This window comes from Chanodichthys erythropterus, chromosome 1, assembly GCF_024489055.1.
Source record: "Chanodichthys erythropterus isolate Z2021 chromosome 1, ASM2448905v1, whole genome shotgun sequence".
Lineage (NCBI taxonomy): Eukaryota > Metazoa > Chordata > Actinopteri > Cypriniformes > Xenocyprididae > Chanodichthys > Chanodichthys erythropterus.
Window position 1 is genome coordinate 33,878,980 of NC_090221.1, and position 22,430 is coordinate 33,901,409.

The 22,430-nt window shown below is 33.2% G+C and overlaps 1 protein-coding gene across 2 annotated transcripts; it reads left to right on the plus strand.

Moving 5' to 3' along the window:
• The first annotated feature begins 179 nt into the window (after positions 1–179).
• csf1ra (colony stimulating factor 1 receptor, a) lies at positions 180–22,351 on the plus strand. 2 transcript variants are annotated; one of them, XM_067388069.1, is made up of 21 exons: positions 180–324; positions 4,554–4,835; positions 5,443–5,730; positions 6,599–6,735; positions 7,279–7,441; positions 8,067–8,268; positions 8,651–8,766; positions 9,546–9,657; positions 9,959–10,146; positions 10,232–10,323; positions 11,996–12,122; positions 13,018–13,122; positions 13,261–13,371; positions 13,723–13,885; positions 14,328–14,410; positions 14,547–14,656; positions 14,815–14,937; positions 15,063–15,174; positions 16,658–16,757; positions 19,192–19,300; positions 19,619–22,351. In XM_067388069.1, the coding sequence occupies exons 1-21, from the start codon at positions 276–278 to the stop codon at positions 19,775–19,777; spliced, it is 2,931 nt and encodes a 976-aa protein (XP_067244170.1). In that variant the 5' UTR covers positions 180–275; the 3' UTR covers positions 19,778–22,351. The 2 variants fall into 2 exon arrangements, with proteins under 2 accessions (XP_067244170.1, XP_067244260.1); XM_067388159.1 differs by having other exon boundaries at positions 231–380.
• Positions 22,352–22,430: the final 79 nt, after the last annotated feature.

The following is a 22,430-nucleotide window of genomic DNA, read 5'->3' on the forward strand; positions in this document are numbered from 1 at the left end:
ATTTTTTGCAGTGTGTGATTTTGATTTTTCATAATTGGTTTATTTAGATTTTGATGAATGATTTACATCGTTTTTGAACTCGCTAATAGACTTTATCTACGAATGTTTATTTTTAATTCAGTTTCTAGGATTATTGCTCAGTCAGCTGATTTCCCGCTGTTGTCATATCCTGTCAGACAGAAATGAGAAGTCTGTGTTGAAGGACCAAAGGATCAGTCCTTATTTCCTCTGAGACACTGAAGACTGATAAACTATTGAACAGGATCCGCTCTGAGATGTTTGCGGTCCTGTTCTTCTGCGGGATCCTGTACGGCCCAGCTCAGGGTAAGAGTCTCAACATTTACAGTACTGTAAGCTGGCAGGGAAGAAAAAAATGACAGGTGAGATCTGTTCAATATCTCAGCTATCTCTCTTAGAAGGTAAATGCTGTTTCCCCTGTTAATTACTCCTGTTAAACGTTAATTACAGTTTCTCCTGTCAAACATCACAGTAATATTACATTTGTTTCAGAAGAAATCTGAAAAATGTCTCAAGCAGTGCTCAAATTTACAGTCTGCATTCAAAAGTCATAATATGAACTCTAACATTTCTCATCCGTTGATCTGATATCCTTTCTGCATTCATTTTATATATCTTATACGCTTACTGTTGACTCGTGTTTGTTTCTTATAAGCAATTGCAGTAGAAACATCTGAGACAAATTTGATGAAATGAGACGGAAACGAGATCTCAGGACTATGAAAAGGCACCAAAATGTTTTTATGCAATATGAAGAATTTTTCAATTGTTGTGAACTGGTTCTTGATCTGGTTCTTATTTCTCAATGTTTCTCACACAAATGCGATTGTGGATGAAATCCGATCTGAGGTGGATTTGACTTGTTTTCTCTGGATTCACGTATCATGTTACCAGCGCTGATGAATTTTGGTTTACTGTAGTTTTTTTGAGAATTTGATTGAAGAGTTCACTGCATTTACTCAGTCTTTTTTTTTCAGTACAAATATACAAAAACATTCTTAAATTAAGAAACATTTGCTTGAAAATGACTATATATATATATTGATCAAAATGAAATGAGGTTTATGATTAATTAAGAACAAATATGTGCCAGTGGAATCAGAAAAATAAATTTGTTTTCCCTTTGACTTGCCATTTATTTTTCTTACCCTGCTGGCAGATATTTGTTCTTGTTTTAAGCATAAACTTTTGAAAATGAAGGTTCTTTATTGGCATTGATAGTTCCATGAATAACCTTCAACGTCCAAGACGTCCAACGTTCCATTCCACAAAAGGTTCTTTATTGTGGAAAAAGGTTCTTTAAATAATTGAAATATCTTTTTAGATCATTTCACCAAAAGGTTCATTGGGGAACCAAAAATGGTTCTTCAATGACATCACTGCAAAAACATCCTTTTGAAACCTTTTTAAATTTAAATTATTTTTTTTTTAATTTTTAAAGGGATAGTTTACCTAAAAATGACAATTCTTCTGTTGAATACAAAGGAAGATATTTTGAAGAATGTTCAAACACTCAAACATTGAGCTTGTGCCGTTAAATGATGGCAAGAGTCCGTTTTATTGTGAGACATGCAGATCTTAAGCATTCCAGTCCATGCGTCAGTGAAGAAAGCAGAAGTGAGAGGAGGATCTGGATGTTTGAGGCTGATTGCGCAATGCAGATCACTGACTCTAATCATGTTCTCTCGCTAAAGACACACACACACACACACTGCTTTCATTTCTCTTCTCATTACTTCAACCCTCATATCAACACATTCACATAAACCTTGACTTAAACAGTGTGACCAGCAGCATTTTCAAGAGAGATTTGCTGCAAAAAGACACTGTGTGTTTCAGTTTCAAAGAAGCATATCGTAATCTGAGAATTTTGAAAGAGAATTTGGTCACACTTTAGATTAGAGTCCATTTCTCACTATTAACTAATTATTAACTACAACTTTTGCCTCAATAAACTCCTAATTACTGCTTAATAATAGTTAGTAAGGTAGTTGTTAAAGGGGACCTATTATGCAAAATCATAGCATTCGAGTAAGAAATGTATTCTTATTAAAGCTACTAAAGTTATTTAATCGAGCAGTGAGTGATTTTTTGATTTTCTTTTGTTGTTTGATTCATATTAATAGCATATATAGTAGTGGGTACTGTATATTACGCTACTGTCACTTTAATACACAGATCTAATATACACATGCGATTTCTTTACTTGCTATTTACGTTCACAGACATAACCGACTGTGTTTATGAAAACTTTGTGTTTTTGAAATAACTTTATATTTGACAGTTTAAGCACACTAACAGTGAAAGAGAAGTGAAAGAGAACTTAGTTTAATACTCATGGGAAGCGCTGTTTGACATACAGATTTCAGTGCACGTGCTTTGGATGTGTGCACTCAGAAAACCATATATCAGAAGTTTAGACTGATATGGCTTTAAAAAGCATGCAGATAATAAACAATTGTGGCCATGATAGAGATGATAATCAAAACAAAACAGATTTTTTTGTTAGTTTTTTGGCAGAGTATTCGAGGCACGAGCTGTACAAGCTCCGCCCTCTTCTGGAGCAGCAGCTCATTTGCACTTAAGATGCATACACAAAAACAGCATGTTTTTCCTTCCACTCAAAAATTGGCATTTACAACATGGTATAATAAATAAACTGAGCTGAAACTTCACAGACACATTCTGGGGATACCAGAGACTTAAATTGCATCTTGTAAAGAGTGGCATAATTGGTCCCTTCTAAGTTTAGGTATTGGGTAAGATTAAGGGATATAGCATATAGGTGGTCAGATTTAGTGTGAAAGTGTGATTACACTTATAGGTTTGTGGTTTAACTGTAGGTGAATCTGTGAGCTCTGCAAAATACAACTCATTACAGTTTCACATACTATATAAAAACAGTATGCAGTATATAGTTTGCAGCATGCAGTACTCTAGTGTTTCAAACAGGTTGTGTGCTGAATTCAAGTCAAGTCACCTTTATTTCTGTAGTGCTTTATATAAAACAGATTGTTTCAAGGCAGTTTCACGCAAATAAACAGGAAAACAACTAAATCACTGATGGACTTTTAATCAAATTTGAGTTCATACTTGTTCAATAGTGTCATTTACTTCAGTTCAGTTTTGATTTAATTCAGTTCAATATCTGACTGCTGTGGGAATCTGAACTGAGAGTCTGCAACTGTAGCGTTTGATGTGATTTGTCAGATGGAAATAGGGGAGGCAAGGCATTTTTATTTGTATAGCACATTTCATACACAATGGTAATTCAAAGTGCTTTACATAAAGAAGAATAATAAAAATAAAACCTAAGGGATAGAAATAACAGTAAAAACAGAGAATTTTGCTATCTGGATAGAAGAGCTAGGAAGTGTTAGGGAGTAAGACCGAAGCTGAAATAGCTGAAGTTTTAATCTGCGTAGGTGAGAGGACATGAAAGGTCATTATTGTGAGTCATAAAACATCCACTGTTGCAATATGATGAGAAAAGGTCTCAGTTCTTTATTTCTGTAGATCTAAATTTATAAATCTTACTTTTTTTCTTTTTTCTGTTTTGGGGGGATTTTTGGAGTCTTTTACGTCATTTTTTTTTAGAAAATCATGTTAAAATGTGAGTATCAAATATGATTATTGAGGAAGGTTTATTTGTTGGTCTCTCAATCATTGTAGTACATTTTATGTTTTAAAACTACAGAGATTTGATCATAAAACTAAGCATTTAAATATCATCTTAAGCATATTATTGGAGATATAGAGTGAGGACTGATATTTAATTTTCTTCTGTTATACTGTTTTAAAGATCTAATTGATTTACAGTACAAATTTTTAGAATTTCATACATTTTTGGCTAGGGCTGCACAACGATTAATCGTGATTAATTTTTTGCAAAATATAAGTCTGTGTTTACGTAATATGTGTGTGTGTTCTGTGTATATTAATTATGCATATATAAATACATGCACATACATGTATATATTTAAAAAATATATACATGTATAAATAAATATACATATTTATATATATTTCAGATTACATATAAATATAAATATTTTATATATAAATATAATTTTTTTCTAAAATATATACATGTATGTGCATGTATTTATATATACCTAATTATTATACACAGTACACACACATATATTACATAAACACAGACTTATATTTTGCAAACGATTAATCGTTGTGCAGCCCTATTTTTGGCCATTTAAATATCAGAATCTGCACAAAAATGTATATTTTTGCTCAGTTTGGGCCTCTGAATAAAAAAGTTCCTCCTTGAGTTTAAGCTCCATTCTCACTATATCATATTATATGAGCAATATAAAGCATGATCTGATGTATCAAATTATATATATATATATATATATATATATATATATATATATATATATATATATATATATATATATATATATATATATATATATATATATATATATACACACACACTACGGTTTATTAAACTATTCCATTTACAAAAAAGAAAGGAAAATCTGACTGTTATTTCCTTTCTGTGTTTTGATTGTCAGGTTGGTCTGAACCTCAGATCAGACTGAACTCTGGCGCTCTGGCCGGTACCGATGTGATTCTCAGCTCCAGTTCTCTTCTACATTTGATCTGTGAGGGCGACGGACCGGTGACATGGATTCCCCGACTGGCCAGACACAAAAAGTACATCTCCAAAGAGGTTGGAAACATCCGGAATTTCAGTGTGGATAGAGCCACAGCGGATTTTACAGGAACATACAAGTGCATCTATATGAATGAAAATTATTCAAACGTGTCGTCTTCTGTTCATGTGTTTGTCAGGGGTGAGTGAACTGTCTATTTCATCTCTCCTTCTCATATATATTTTTCTTAATTAGCACTTTTGTCTTTTTTCCAGCACAAATATCTAAACATTCTTAAATCAAGATTCCATTTACAATCAAAACGACTTAAGATATTAAAGGGTTAGATCACCCAAAAATGAAAATTCTGTCATTAATTACTCACCCTCATGTCGTTCCAAACCCGCAAGTCTTGCGTTCATCATCTGAACACAAATGAGGATCTTTTTGATGAAATCCGAGAGATTTCTGTTCCTCCATTGACGTAAAACTAATCCATATGAATTGAGTGTTTAGTCCAAATTTTAGACTCGATCGCTTTATATGATGAACAGATTGAATTTAGGCTTTTATTCACATATAAACATTGATCAGCGAATATAAACAGAAAAAATATCAAAAAATAAACTTCTGGTGCTATTGGCAGATGTTTAGATATCTGTAATGGAAAACAAGACAAAAACAGATACTGAAAAACAAACATTTTTTGCAATGCAGAAACATTTCATGACAGTTGTTGTGGTGTAGTGGTTAAAGATCTGGTCTGGTGACTGGTGAAGATCTGAAACCGCATCTGTGTTGGTTACAGATTCCAAAGTTCTCTTTGTTTCACTGAGTACGACTCGGCCACCTGTGGCGAAAGAAGGTGAAGATCTTTTGATCCCGTGTCTTCTGACCGATCCCGATGCCACGGACTTCACGTTACGCATGGACAATGGCTCAGCGATGCCCTACGGCATGAATGCAACCTTTGACCCCAGAAAAGGTGTCCTGATTCGCAACGTTCAGCCGGGATTCACCGCCGACTACGTTTGCAGTGCTAGAATTGGAGGGGTTGAGAAAATGTCAAAGATATTCAAAGTAAACATCATACAAAGTGAGTTTTATTTAAGCCGCTGTGCTTACACTGCAAAAATAAATAAATAAATGAATACAAATATCTAAACATTTTTATATCAAGATTCATTTATTTGAGAAGCAAAAAGACATAAGATATTAAATCTTGTTTACAGAAAAATGTATCAAAATTAAGTGAGATTATTAGATAAAAATTATCTTCTTTTCCTTTTGAATTAAGTATATTTTTTCCCCCACTTGTAGATATATTTTTTTAAAAATCAAATGGCAAAAGCTCCAGATTATAAGAACAAGAATAAATTGATACAGTTTGTGAAATCATAAAATTACAAAATGTTTCAATTTATTCTTAATTCTGAATGAATAATGTAAAACAGGGTTTTCTCAACTTGGAGTTGATAAAAAGCTATTCATTAATTAATTACATCATAAAATTAAAATGAATAAATACATTTAAAATGTATAATTTGAAAAATTAATTCTTTAATAATTTATTTGCTTACCTGCATGTCATTAACTGACATCAGAGAACCGTGAACATGTGAATGTGTTGGTAAATTATTGAAATATTAACTTAATCTCAGTATAATACAAATTAAATAATTAAATATATAATGATACAAATATACAAGTATATATTTTAGGTCAAAGGGGTTTGGCTGAGGAAGGTTTATTTGTATTTTATATCTCAATCATCATGTATTGCATTTTATTATATGTTTAAAAACTACAGAGCTCGATCATAAAACTAACCATTTAAATATCATCTTAATAAGACATATTAGAGATATAGACTGACAATTGATATTTATAATTTTATGTAAATAGGCTGCTATAATGTTAAAAATATCTCATTGATTTACATTTACATGATTTTTTTAAATCAGGGTTACGCTTTCCACCGTATGTGTTCCTGATGAGAAATGAGCATGTGAAACTGGTGGGAGAGAGATTACAGATCATTTGCACCACAAATAACCCAAACTTTGACTACAACGTCACATGGACACACTCCACTAGAAAGGTATGAACTTTAACCTCTGGACTCTGATCACATCTGATTCCAGATGAAATATTTTTAATGATATATATCAGGCCTCTTTCAATAGACTAAAAAGCCAATAGCATCTTATTTAATTTGAACTCACACATTGTTCTATTTAAAAGACATTTATAATATTACAAAAGATTTCCATATCAAATAAATGCTGTTCTTTTGAACGTTCTATTCATCAAAGAATCCTGACAAATCTTGGTTTATCTTGGTTTCCACTAAAAAATCACAAGGCACAACTGTCTTTAACATTGATAATAATCAGAAATGTTTTTTGAGCTGCAAATCACCAAATTACAATTATTTCTGAAGAATCATCATGTGACACTGACGACTGCAGTAATGATGCTGAAATAACAGGACTAAATTACATTTTAAAATATATTACAATAGAAAATAGATATTTTAAATAGTAATACTGTATTTTTGATCAAATAAATAAAACCTTTGTGAGCAGAAGATAATTTTTTAAGCATGTAAAGTGTCCAGTAATGTTGTTATTCTCATTCCCAGCTGCCTCAAGCAGAAGAGAAATCAAAGATGCAGGGGGATCGTTTGGCCATCGAGAGCGTCCTGGTCATACCGGCTGTTCAGCTGTCTGATTCGGGGAACATCACCTGTACGGGTCAGAATGAGGCCGGAGCGAACAGCTCCACCACACAACTGCTGGTCGTGGGTGAGAACCGGAGACGAATCGTGCTCGTTTATTCATAGTTTTCAGTGGGCACAACATCCATAGAACTGCAGCACAGTCAGTATTTATTTTGAATATTTAGATCACCGCTCAAATGAAAAAAACAAAGATATGTGAACACAATCCAAGTTTTGGGCACTTGTGATCCACATCCAGCACCTGCTGCAGTATTTCAATCACTAAAAACAGCTGGACATCCTAAAACGCTTAATGTGAAAAACACTTAACGTGCCTTAATGTACTTAACTGTGTTATTAAAAGATCAAATTCAATACACAGCTTACTGAGGATGCATACTATACAGGCGAGTGCATGAGCTAAATGGTTATGTGGTTTGTCTATAATGGTTTTCTATGGAAAAAACACTTAATGAGAAACTGTGCATTGCGTTTATATTCTGGGTTCATCTGCTTGCATCATCAATAAGGTGTATCCTGAATTTGATCTTTTAATATCACTGTTTTACTGATTGTACTTAGTAAAAACCTAGTGAAAATAACTGGCACTGGAGGAAAGCCTTGTTTTGCCCTGTAGATGGGCGTTCCTATAACTATGAATTGTTGTTGTTTGATGTCTTTAAAATGATTAAACCACTTTTCTGTGACAGGCGAGCCGTACATTCATCTCTCCCCGAAGCTCTCGTCTAAACTCACCCACCGCGGTCTGTCCATCGAGGTGAGTGAAGGGGACGATGTGGATCTTGGTGTTTTGATCGAAGCATATCCACCTCTGACCTCACACCAGTGGGTGACTCCAACATCCCACAATGCCTCACTCCCAGAGAACAGGTTTTACAACTACAACGACAGGTCAGTAGAAAGCACGCATTTAGTAAATGAATGATCTTGAAGGGGACCAATTATGCAAAATGTATTTTTTAAGGTGTTTGAACACAGTTGTGTGTCCACATTGTGTGTTAACAACCGGCCTATAATGGAAAAAATAAAATGTTTGGTGTATTTTGAGCTAAAACTTCACATACACACTCTGGGGACATCAGAGACTTATTTTACATCTCTTAAAAAGGGGCATAATAGGTCCCCTTTAAATAAATGACAAGATATAGTCAAATCCAATTCTCAAACAAGATTCTCAAGATGAATTTTTACACCAGATTCACATATTCATAGGCCGACAGTGATGTTTGTGTTTTGATGGGATATATTGAGCTCAGGGTTCGTGAATCTGTAGGTACGAGGCACTGCTGTTCCTCAGGAGACTGAACTTCCAGGAGATCGGCCGCTACACACTATACGTGAAGAGCAGCATGAAAAATGCCTCCATTACATTTGATATTAAAATGTACAGTAAGTACAGTTAGTCTGTTCACATCTGCACATCTTTCCAAATATAAATAACATATATGTAGATGATTTATAACATATATATATATGTGTGTGTGTGTGTGTGTGTGTATAGATAGATAGATAGATAGATCATATTTTCCCCCATTTTCCCATTAAATACCAAGTTAAGCTTTACCAACTTTACCGAACAGTTAAAGCACTTATATGAACTAAATATATGTTAATATTTGAACTGTAAATATTTTTTCTACTTCTTTTAATCACTAATTTATTTCATGTGTTTTCTTTCTGTAAAATTGTGTCCATGCACATATCATGCAAATGTTCATGACAAGATGTTCACATTTTTTAGAAAGCAGAATGATCACAGGAATAAATTACATTTGAAAATATATTCATATAGAAAACAGTTATTTTAAATTGTAATAATATTTCACAATGTTGCCATTTTTACTGTATTTTTGATTTAAAAAATGATCAAAAATACAGCTTTTGTGAGCAAAAGAGATGTAAATTATTATAAATCATAATTATTCCAAACTTTTGACATGTAGTGTATTTTATATTTATATTAATTTTCAGTGCAGTGTATATTTGGGCCATTTACTTCCATTGTTAGTGCATTACTGCAACCGCAACACAGAAAAATCATTTTCAAAATAATCATTACGACCGCGAATGCTGCTGGTGGAGCTGAACTTTATTGAGTGATAAAAAAATCAAGTCTAAGAAGCAACAAAATTCCCATCTGAAATATTCAAGCTCATTTTGTTTCACAGAGAAACCTGTCGCGACGGTGAGATGGGAGAATGTCACAACTCTGACATGTAGGTCTTATGGATATCCAGCTCCCAGCATCCTCTGGTACCAGTGCACAGGAATCACAACCACGTACGTGTTTGACACTTTATACACATCTGAAACTACTGATACTGGCAGCCTGTTATGAGCCGAAAGCCGACATGAAATCATAATCAACCTTTCTAGTGACACATTTTGGATTTAATTGTGGATGACTCATTAGTTATTGTCAATGAAGAAACTCAGAAATGCATTCAGTTACAGAAGTGAAAACTTGGAATTGACTTTTTTATGCCCTATTTTAAATATTGTAACATTCAGACTTCTTATTATTGACAAGGTTAGACACTTTTAACCTAACAAAAGATTTTAATATATATATAATATACAGCTGCCCAGAAAACACCACAGACCTTCAGCCCATCCAGACGCAGACGGTGGAGTTCCAGAAGGAGCCGTACGGATCGGTGGGTGTGGAAAGCGTCCTGACCGTGGGACCGAACCGCAGAATGACTGTGGTTTGCGTGGCCTTCAATCTGGTCGGCCAAGGCAGTGACACCTTCTCCATGGACGTCTCTGGTAAAGGGGGTTTTAGAAGGTTGCAGTGAAAACGAAGCACATTGTTCTGGTTTGTTGATGAGATGTGTTTGTCTTGTCATCTCAGATCAGCTCTTCACCAGCACCATGTATGGCTGTGGAGTCGCGATGCTGGTTCTGGCGCTGATGCTCGTCTTCATGTTCTACAAGTACAAACAGGTGCGTTTGGCACAGCTGCATCTACACTAATATCTGCTCCGTCAGCCAGAATCAAGAATTCAATAATTCAGTTTGATCTTTTTGTGAATGTTATTTTGAAGGAAAAAAAAAAACGTTCCTCATTCCCACTCGATTCTTTATGGAAAAAAACTAGCTCTGCCATTTGTTTTCATTGTTAGATATTTCTTTCGCACTTTCTTTCGCAAAAATATTCTTTCTTTCTTTCTTTCTTTTTTGCTCTTCACTTTTTCTTTTGCTCTTTCTTTTTTCACTCTTTTTGACTTTTTTACTCTTTCTTTTTCTTTCTCCCTTTCTTTCAATCTTTCTTTTTCCTCTCTTTCACTATCTTTTGCTCTTTCTTTCACTCTCTTTCGCTCTTTCTTTAGCTCTTTCTTTCTTCGCTCTTTTTGTACTTTTTTCACTCTTTCTTTTGCTCTTATTTTTTTTTGCTTTTTTGTTCCTTTTTGCTCTTTTCTTTCTCTCTTTTGCTTGCTCTTTTTTTACTCTTTTTGCTCTTCCTTTCTTTCTCTCTTTCTTTTTCTCTTTCTTTCACTCTTTTTTTCACACTTCGCAAAAATATTTAGCAAAAAAATGAATGGATAAAAACTAGTTCTGCCGTTTGTTTTCATTGTTAAAAATTTCTTTCGTACTTTCTTTCGCAAAAACTTTCTTTCTTTCTTTCTTTCTTTCTTTCTTTCTTTCTTTCTTTCTTTCTTTCTTTCTTTCTTTCTTTCTTTCTTTCTTTCTTTCTTTCTTTCTTTTTTTTGCTCTTAACTTTCTTTTGCTCTTTCTTTTTTCACTTTTTTTACTCTTTTTGCACTTTCTTTCTTTTTTTCATTCTTTCTTTCTTTCGATCTTTCTTTCACTTTTTCTCTTTCTCTCTATTTTGCTTTCTTTTTCTTTCTTTCACTGTCTTGCTCTTTCTTTAGCTCCTTTCTTTCTTTCTTTGCACTTTTTTCACTCTCTTTCTTTCTCTTGCTCTTATTTTTCCCCTTTTTTCTATTTTTTATCTCTTTCATTCTTTTTCTTTTTCTTGCTCTTTTTTTGCTCTTCCTTTCTTTCTCTCTTTCTTTCTCTTTCTTTTGCTCTTTCTTTTGCTCTTTTTTTGCAATTTCTTTTGCTAAAAATATGTTGCAAAAAATTCTATTTTGCAAAAAATCCTTTTTTTTTTTTCTTTGGCAAACATATAGATTTTCTCCAAGTATTCTGAAGATATATGATAGATTTGTGAGGAACAGTTTGAAATTGAGTCAGTTTTCACTGAATTTGACCTCTTCATCACATCTCTCAAATCTCACCTACTTAAAAAAAAATTCACCATTAATTACAGAGAAACAGCAAGTAACATTGAATTAAATGTGAAACTGAAGTAGAAAGACTGAAATAGTATTTTTATTTACAACATTTGTTACAGTGTACAGAGCTTCTGTGTCTTTAATATTTAATATTTTTGAGTGAGGTGTCCTTTGTTTCAAGTAGATGCTTAAAATAAACATTATGAAGCTGTTCCTATTGACTCTTTTCATTCATATCCATGGTCTCATCAGTGAACATCATGTTCTTTTGAAAATGTGATGATTTCACACACTTTGAATTGCCCGTCAGTATATGTGTGTAAAGCCCTTTAAACAGCAGACTAAACTGAGTTTGTGTCTCTTTTGTCTGTTGGTAGAAACCCAGATTTGAGATCCGCTGGAAAATCATTGAAGCCACAAATGGAAATAACTACACCTTCATAGACCCGACACAGCTTCCATACAATGAGAAATGGGAGTTTCCTCGAGACAAATTAAAGCTAGGTCTGTACTGGCTCTCTGATGTCCAAAACGCTCACGTATGACCGATTTTTGAATTATGAATATCAGAAGTTTCATTTGATGCTTTTAACATGCACTTTGCTAGGTCATAAAAGTTAAATAATCTGACACAGTTAAGAGCGTCTGCAAAGGTTTTCTCTCTGATGCCATTTCCCTTTTTTTTTTTTTTTTTTGCCATATGACAGCAAATTGGTTTCCTGTTGGTTGCAAGTTAATGACTTTGTTTTGAGTTTTTTATGTTTATTATTATTATTATTATTATTTATTTATTCATTCATTTAATTTTCCTGTCAGTTGCACTTCAATGATTTTGCTTTGAGATTTTATTGAATTAGTTCTTATTGTTGTATTTTTTTAATGTTCATTTTAATTTTAGTTGAAATTCATGTCATTTTTGTTTTGTTTTTTGTTGAGTGTATGTCTATAGTTTTTATTAATTTTTATTTCATTTTTATTTTTACTTGTTTTAGTAAGATATCAAAGTAAACTACATGAAAATGAGAAATGTATTTTATTTGTATTTATTTATTTGGTAACACTGAAGTTTTCATTTGTTAACATTAGTTAACTACAGGCAACATGAATTAAGAATGAACAACACTTCTATTAATCTTAGTTAAAAAAGTTAATCTCAGCCTTAAAATCAAAAGTTTTTTATTTTTACATTAGTTAAAGCTCTGTGAACTAACATGAACATGATCATTTTTATTAACTAACATTAAAAAAGATTAATAAATGCTATAAAAATATATTTTACATTATTAGTTCCTGTTAGTTAACGTTAACAGATGAGACCTTATTATAAAGTGTTACCGTTTATTTAAAATCAGCGTTTCTTTATGGATTTGACTCTAAGGATGGTCTGTCTGGTGTGCAGGTAAGACTCTGGGTGCAGGCGCCTTTGGGAAGGTGGTGGAGGCCACGGCGTACGGCCTGGGGAAGGAGGACAATGTCACACGTGTCGCTGTGAAAATGCTGAAAGGTCAGAAGACATTACAATAAGAAAAGCCATATTTTGGCCGACCCTTTTTTCACATGAATAATCATGTTTCACTGACAAAACTGTTTTACCAAGCCAGTCAGAGTAATTGAACTGTGTTGTGTTGCATGCTGGGAGCAGCCAGCGCTCATCCTGACGAGCGGGAGGCTCTGATGTCAGAGCTGAAGATCCTCAGTCACCTCGGACAGCACAAGAACATCGTCAACCTACTGGGTGCCTGCACACACGGCGGTAAGAAGAACCTTTAACATCAAATGAACCTTTCCATTGCACAAAAGGTTCCTTATAGTGGAACGATTTTCTGTAGATGAATATAATATTCGTCACACTAAAAAAAAATATATATTTTTAAGCACTGATCACTAAAATGTTCTTTGAGGAACCTTTTCTTAAGAGTATGACTGGAAGAAAACAGTTCAAACTGGTTTTTAGAGCTCTAATCCGTGTGACCAAGATGTCAAAAGCAGGCCTAGTTGCCCAACTGATGTATCTAAACCAGTTTGTACCAGCTCCAAACCATGTAAAACCATCGAAAACTGGTCATGGATTTTCATTTTTGATTTATTTCCGCCCTGTTTGCAGGTCCTGTGCTGGTGATCACAGAGTACTGTTGTCATGGTGATCTTCTGAACTTCCTGCGTAGCAAAGCCGAGAACTTCCTGAACTTCGTCATGACGATTCCAAATTTTCCAGAGCTGACGACGGATTATAAGAATGTTGACACTGATCGAATGTTTGTCAGAAGGTCTGTTTAATAAACATGTACAAATATATATATATATATATATATATATATATATATATATATATATATATATATATATATATATATATATATATATATATATATATATATATATATATATAATACAAAAAAACTTAAAATTATTTTATTTCAGCTAGTAAGCATCATTTGACTTTTTCATTTACTTTAACTTCATGTACTAAAATAACTAAAACTGAAATAACGATATATAAAGAAACTTTTTTGATATATTTAAGAAAAATTACAAATGCACAACAAAATTACTAAAAACTAACTGAAATGAAAATGGAAAATACAAAAAAAATAAAATAAATTTTAATAGATTCAATATCTGAATGATACCAAAATAAGACTGTAAGTTCTATAAGTTTTCTGTTCATTATTTTTGTTTGTTCATTATTCATTATTTGACCCATGACAGTGACAGTGGGATATCCAGCACCTGCTCTGATAATTATCTGGACATGAGACCGGCCACATCCAGACCCACAAACTCTGTTCTGGGTGAGTCCACAACACACTTTTACATCACAGAAAGCTACAGATCTTTAATAGATGAATATCATATGTTTATGTTCATTGACTTTAAGCTCACACTATAAAAACGGTTCAAATTCAACCGCTTCCTCTTGTGCTCCAGGTTCTTCTTTTGAGTGTCAGGCAGAAGATTCGTGGCCGCTCGACATGGACGACTTACTCAGATTCTCCTATCAGGTGGCGCAGGGACTCGACTTCCTCGCGGCTAAAAATGTGAGTCCCTAAAATAAAAATAGAAAACTACTAGCAGCCTCATAAACAATGAGATCTGTTTGAGATCTCAAGGAAGTTACATTCATAAAAGATAAATGCAGAAAATGTCATCTTCAGTTACTCAGTTAATCTGATCGAGTGACTGTAAATCTTCACAGTGCATTCACAGAGATGTGGCGGCCAGAAACGTTCTGCTCACCAACAGTCGAGTGGCCAAGATCTGTGATTTCGGACTGGCACGAGACATCATGAACGACTCCAACTATGTGGTCAAAGGAAACGTGAGGGAACAAACACAACACAAATACTCCACTGTGATAGACATACAAATCAAGTTCAGTTCAGTTCAAATACAAATATATATATATATATGTGTGTGTGTGTGTGTGTGTGTGTGTGTGTGTAGGCCCGTCTTCCAGTGAAGTGGATGGCTCCAGAGAGTATTTTCGAATGTGTTTATACAGTTCAGAGTGACGTCTGGTCTTACGGCATCCTGCTGTGGGAGATTTTTTCACTAGGTGAGACAGAAACACACAATTAACCTTTTTATTATTTGGCGGGTCAATTTGACCCACATAGATTTTTGAGTTGTCGGAAATAATGGTTAACCTATGATTTATTTCTTGATATAACCCTAAACCTAACCTTTTTTGGTCTCATTTAGTGTCATGAACATGCATGCAAAGTTCTGACACTCTGATATGTTGCGGAATGTGGGTACCAAATTTCTGTTAGGATTATGATGTTCCTGGGTCACTTTGATACACTAATTTCATGCTTAAAGGCAGCTGTAGAGAACCAAAAAAGTGTATATTGGTATATATTTGGCAAGTGCTTTCATTCAATTACATTTTACAACTGCTTTCATAGCCTATATTGTTATCAGCTCATAATTAATTTCACTGGGAATCGAACACTTGATCTAAGCGTTGCGAGCGTCATGCTCTACTGTTTGAGCTACACACTTATTAAACACTGTTTAAAATGTTCAATTGCACTGAATCCAGTTGACCCACAACATCACAATCATACCAAGATTTTTAACATCATTTTAGGTTGTTTGTTATTAGATAAAAATAAAATAGCACAGGGAGCGTCATTCATTGTAAATAAAGATGCACAAACACACTTTACACTCAAAACCTTTGATAAAAAAGAAGTTTGTATGGTTTGAAATGCTAAACCAACAGATGTAGTGTTGAAGATAAAGACTGTTGTGTTTGATTATGGTGAGCAGTGTTGGAGAAAGTTACTTTTAAATGTAATGCATTACAATATTGCGTTACTCCCTAAAAAAATAACTAAGTTACTTAGTTACTTTTTTATGAAAAGGAATCCATTACATTACTTTTGCGTTACTTTTTCTCACCTGGGGTTAATAAAGTGAGATTAAATACATAAAGTATTTGTGTAATTTAACGTAGTTAATTTATTATAGTAATATAGTTAATTCTGAGATTGCATTTGACTGTTTTTATTAATTTTGAGGAATACTGAATGTTTTTGTGCAAGTGAGATGAGTAAATGCATGTTCACATTTAGTCTAGACCTACAATACCCATCATGTCCACACAGCGGACACAACACCTCTGCACTTTATTTCTCTCAACATGGGGACAGGAGAGCTGTCAGTCAATACATGTGAAATAGTAACTTGTTTTACTTATTTGAAAAAGTAACTTAGATATTTTGTTGTAAATTGACAACCTAATGCATTACTTGACTAGTTACTTGAAAAAATAATCTGATTACGTAACTCAAGTTACTTACCCCAACACTGATGGTGAGTGGCTCAAGTTGATAGTTAATGTGGTGATAGTTAACTAGTCTAAAAAACATCATCAGCCCTCTATAATATATAATAGATTAAAGTTAAGGCATTTAAATATTAAAATCATTTTTAGATTTCTAGTCTCATCGCACACAGGGTTCTGGTTTGATGTCTGTTTGAGTTTTTCTTGTCTGGCTGAATGTCTAAGACTCCTCTGCATGTTTCTGCAGGTAAAAGCCCGTATCCCAACGTCCTTGTGGACTCAAAGTTTTATAAAATGATCAAATGTGGCTATCAGATGTCCAGACCTGACTTTGCACCTCCAGAGATGTGAGTGAGATGTTCACTATCAGACACAAATATGACCATTTCCCACAATTTACAATAATGGTAAATCATCTAAACTATGATATAATAAAAATGGAAGTGAGAGAATGACGTAGTGATGTCAACCATCTTCATTAGGTGCATTCTGGGATGGATTTAAACACGTTTGAAGAGAGAATATGCATGGAAGCACATTCCCAGCATATAAAAAAACATGCTTTGGTAAATCTTAATTATGACATAATAAGTCAAAATTATGAGATACTAAGTCATAATTATGAGATAAAAAGACAAAATTATGAGTCATTAAAAAGTTGAAGTTATCAGATTAAAAAGTCAAAATTGTCTTTCTGTTATAATTATAACCATTTTAAGTCAGATTTCTGATTTAATTTTATAATTTTGAATTTTCGTGACATAATTAACTTTTCAAGTCATAATTTCAGCTACAAGTATAACAAGTATGTTATAATGTTGGCTTTTTATGTCATAATTTCAACTTTTCATCTCATAAATATAACTTAGTATCTTATAATTATAACTTAGTATATAGTCATAATTTTGATTCATTTTTATGTGGCAGAAATACACTTCCATAAATATGTGTGATGATGAGAACTTGGTGATGTTTCACTAGAATATGTGTATATTTCATTTGGTATAAACATTCATAACCACAATATATATTTGTATCCAAAACTAATTTCAAGCATTTAAGCAGAAGCTTTCAGATGAAAAGGTTTTAAATATCAATAGTTGAGTCAGGGTTATTATCGTTAACTAAAACTGAAACCATAAAAAATATATTTTCTTTTCTTGAAATAAATTAACATTAACTGAAATAAAATATAAATTAAATAAAATAAAATATAAAAATTCATTAACTTAAATTACTACACTAAAGTACTATTTTACTATTTACTATTAAAACTATTTTAGATGTATTTTTTTTAATAAAGCACTTGAAAAACACTTTTTAAACAGAATTACTTTAAAAAAAATTCAAATGTAAACAGAAGATTAAAAAAAAAAAAAATCAAAATTGTAAATATTAAAAACTATAATGATATTAATGATATTAAAATAAGATGAGTCGAGTGTCCAAACCTTTGACTGATCGTGTGTGTGTAGTTTTCATTCTCTTGACATCATGACACACATGAATCTTTCTATAGTCACTCAGCACTAAACACACACAAATAGAATAATAAAAAACATGAAAATTGCTACATTTTCCACGGGTTGCTCTGACTCAGACCCTGCGTCTCGCTCAGCTTTGGCTCCTGTTTTTGTCGTCCTGCGCGGATTTTCGGTTCTGCATGTTAAACACATGATGCGACTGCAAGGCCTTGATTTTCCACTCATTTCATGCTCATCCCCTCATCTTTATCCACGCCGTCTCTCTCTGAACTGTGAGACTTTACTGTACTTCTGTGTACGTGTTCTTACTGTTAATTAAAACCATTTCAAAATTGTTTTTGGCAATTGAAATAAAGCTGAAATAAAATAAAATATAAATATTACATTTAAAAACCTATATAAACTTATTTTATTTAAAATTTTACTTAATTTTATTGTTTTTAAATGCTTTTGAAGAAGGAAAATGTATTGAAGCCCATTTCTGCCACATAAGGAAGAAAAACCATGCTTTGGTAAATCTTAATTATGACATAAAATGTCTTAGTATGTCAATTTTGACTTTTTATGCCATAATTAAGTCATTATTTTGACTTTATTTTTTATTGAGCATCTCAGTTAAGTTAATTTCAGAACTTTTAAACCACTTATACAACTATAAACTTTCTAGGAGAGCGTGTGATTATTGTTTCAGTTCATGCGGGAGTTACGTGCAAAAACAATGTGACCCAAAAACAGCAATCAAGTGTTTAGTCACGCTGCACTGAACTCACTACAACACTGACCTGATACTGGAACAGATACACAACAGGCCACAGTTCAACTCTGAATCAAAAGAAAACAATCAGAAATTGTAATTGTACATTTTCATGACTATAAATTAGAAAAAAAGTTACAAAGAAACACTGAAATAAACATGAAATTTTGAAGTCGAACGACTGAAATAGTATTATCTTATGAAACATACTCTAATAATCTTTGTATTATTTACAACTTTGAAAAATATTTTTTTATAGTGTACTATAATGATTTAATCATAAACAAAGGCAATATAATACATATTTCTATGGTACTCATACTTTACAGTTTATGTCAAGTAAGAAATGTGCTTTATGAAATGCACTGAAATGAAATGACAAAAATGCAATGCAAAAAAGTCATAATGCTCATAAAAATAAAGGTTTAATTTCCATTTGGAAGATATAACGTCTTTTCTCTTTCTTTTGGTGTTGTGCTAAATCTGATTCTGACCTGTTCCTAATCGGTTCTGTGATAACGAACCACGTGATCTTGTGTGCAGGTACACAATCATGAAGATGTGCTGGAACCTGGAAGCCGCTGAGAGACCAACATTCAGCAAGATCGGTCAGATGATCGAGAGGATGCTGGGAGATGCACCTGACGAACAGGTAAACTCATACAACCTGCAGTAAGACCTGAAATGAACACATTATGGCCTGGTTTTACAGACAGGGCTTACATTGAGCCAGGATTAGGCCTTAGTTCAATTAGGACATTTAAGTAGCTTTTATAAACGTGCCTTCGAAAAAAACATGGTACGGTATCTTACACACTTCAAATTTCGAAAAATGTAGTCCATCCATGCATATAGAAAAACAGCATACTATACGGCAGGAGCAGTTAAAATAGTGTTATTTTCATCACAATCCTGTGTTTGTGAGTAATAAATGACTGACTTCTGTAATTATTTCCATAATCCTTCACAGGAGACAGAGTACAAAAATCTCCAGTCTGAAGAGCATAGTGACGAACAACCAGAGTCATGTGACCCTGTGAAGCATGAAGAGGAGACAAATGAGACATCATGTGACCAGGAAGAAGAAGATCAGCCTCTCATGAAAGCCAACAACTACCAGTTCTGCTGAGTTCGGCATAACTAACTGCCAGATCTTCTTTCTGTACGTCAATAACAGTAGCAGACACACACGTCAACAGAGATCTGAAGCGTCTACATTCATGCTATCTGTGGAAGCTTGTTTCCGCCACAAGATAAAAAAGAAACTGCACCTTTTTTATCACAACCGCAAGTTTATATCTCACAATGATGACTTTGTTTTTCTTGCAATTGCGAGTTTAGATCACACAATTCTGACTTTTTCTCTCGTAATTCCAAGTTTATGAGAAAAAAAGTCTGAATTGTTCGATTAGTCGCTGTTACCTTTTTAATTTTATTTTGTTCCATGGTAAAAACAGGCTTCCATAGTCATCAAACACAGTCTCGGTGTGATTTACAGGCACTGATTTTGTTGCTCTGCTTGAACGATCTTGTAAACGCTCTGGAGTTTGTCTTCTAAGATTAAGCGTGTTGTTTGAACATGAACTGGTTTCACTTCTCTGCGAAGAGCAAGAGTGGAAAAACTCCACACCTCGGATTTGCTTGTCGTGCGACATGCCTTTTTGGTAAACGTGTCTTTTTTTGTTACTTGAACTTCTCGGTTGTCGAGGTTAAAAAGCAGCGTGTTCAGCATTTTATCAAGAGAAATATTGTATTTGCAAACGCCGTGTGTTTCACTTCCACTTTGTACTTTTGCAATCATTGAAAAACTCACAAACAAACAAACATGATGTGGATATGCATCACACTAACTCTCCTAATCGGGATGTCAGCTCGGGTTTGCGTTTCATGCAGGATCGGTGGAGGTCAAAGGTCAGATATGAAATGATTCATCTGCTCTGTGAGCTGTCAGTTTGTCTCCTGCTCTAGTTCTTACTCAATCCTTGAAGGAAAACACAGTATTTTATTGCTTTCCGTGGAGATTACGGTGCTTTGGAGTGATAGCGCGAGGTCAGCGCAGGTTCGGAGGACAGATTCACGTCTCCAGCAGGTGAAATATTGACATATTGTTGGTGCAATAATGTGGACCGATCGTTGCCTTATTTCTGAAGATAGCTGTGGGTCAAAGGTTATACGCATTCTCATTAACCCACAACCTTAAAAAGCTTTAGAAATAGCGAGGAAAACAATGAAACCATTTTAGGAAGAAAAACCATTTGCTTTTTCCTGTAACGTAAAATGAAAGGTAGACAAGTTTCATTTCTTTTTAATATGGAAATTTACACTGAAAGATGTTCTTCTTCAGTATTTTTGACTTGTTCTCAAATACCAATTTCAAAACATTCTTAAATCAAGATACATTTATTTGTGAAGAAAAATTACTTATTGTTTACTGAAGATCAAAAATTCAAAAATTAGTGAGCTTTTGCTAAAAAAATATCACTTAAAAAATAACACTTTACAATAAGGTTTCATTTGTTAACATTCTACAGTTTTAATCTCAACATTTACTACTACATTTTTAAGATCAATAGTTGCATTAGCTGTGAACTAACATGAACATTTTTATTAACTAACATTTAGTAAAGGTTAGTACATGCTGTCAAATATATTGCTGATTGTTAGTAATGCATTAACTAATGTTAACAAATGATACTTTATTGTAAAGTGTTGCCAAAATGTCAATTAGATCAGAAAAAAATCATCTTTTCCCTTTGAATTGAGTTTATTTTTCTGACCACAATGACATTTTTTTTTTTTTTTTTTTTTAGCATAAACTCACTTCATTTTGATATTGACATTTTTTCAGAAAGCTTAAACTTAATATCATAAATCAAGATCCATTTACTTGAGAAGCAAAATTACTTAAGAATGAGATATTTGTAATGGGAAAACAAGGCAAAAATCTTTTTTATTATTATTATTTGCAGTGTAAACTCGAAAGAAATGCATTTATATGTCGGAAATGTTTAAAGCTAAATGCCAAACTTTGTTTTCAAACTTACTACTTTCATCAAACTCAAAAATTTTGTTCTGTAGATTCTTAATCATTTGAAATGGTTCTCAAAGCAAATCGTAGCATCAGACACACACTGCCAGAGTAACTTTAGGTTGCTTAAAAAATGTGATTTTTTTTTTTCCTCAAAGCACAAACTGCCATATGTATGTTTATATTTTATCCTTTTTTTACCTTTATTCTTATGCAACAATTTTTTTATTGTTTTAAGTTGAATATGAGATTTCACAATCATAATGAGGTCTTTCTGAGCGCTTATCTATATGTAAATTATCTAAATGCATATCTTTATGTATATTAATAGTTCCCATGATGCTCTCATTAATGAATTCTGCACCATGGATATCTACAGAACTGTATATTTTTGTTTTGCTACTGAAAGCTACTAATAAAGCACGCAAATGTCACATGATCTTGCTTTTATCAGTGAAATTCAGTTTATTGAGAGCGACCGTGAGGTCACTCGGTGTCAGTGGATTCAGCTGCTGCTCGAGTGATCAAGTCAAACACAAACTTATATTTGAGTCTGATTCTGAGTCATATCAGATCAAAATGCACTCAATAAATACTTCAACTTGTCAAAGAGTATTTCTATGTGTGAAAAAGCTGTTAAAATATTAAATGAAAATAAATACTGTTGGTTTTCTGCCTGTTGTGTGTTTCACTTTTCTCTGGGCAATAAAATGCTTCTTATTTACAACAATCATTAACATGTCAGAAGATCAAG

Excerpts from the sequence above, each read along its gene's own strand:
- csf1ra (XM_067388069.1), top strand. The coding sequence starts at position 276 with ATGTTTGCGGTCCTGTTCTTCTGCGGGATCCTGTACGGCCCAGCTCAG. Across the intron at positions 12,123-13,017 it reads TCGAGACAAATTAAAGCTAG|GTAAGACTCTGGGTGCAGGC; the intron begins GTCTGTACTGGC and ends TCTGGTGTGCAG. Across the intron at positions 19,301-19,618 it reads GAGATGCACCTGACGAACAG|GAGACAGAGTACAAAAATCT; the intron begins GTAAACTCATAC and ends AATCCTTCACAG.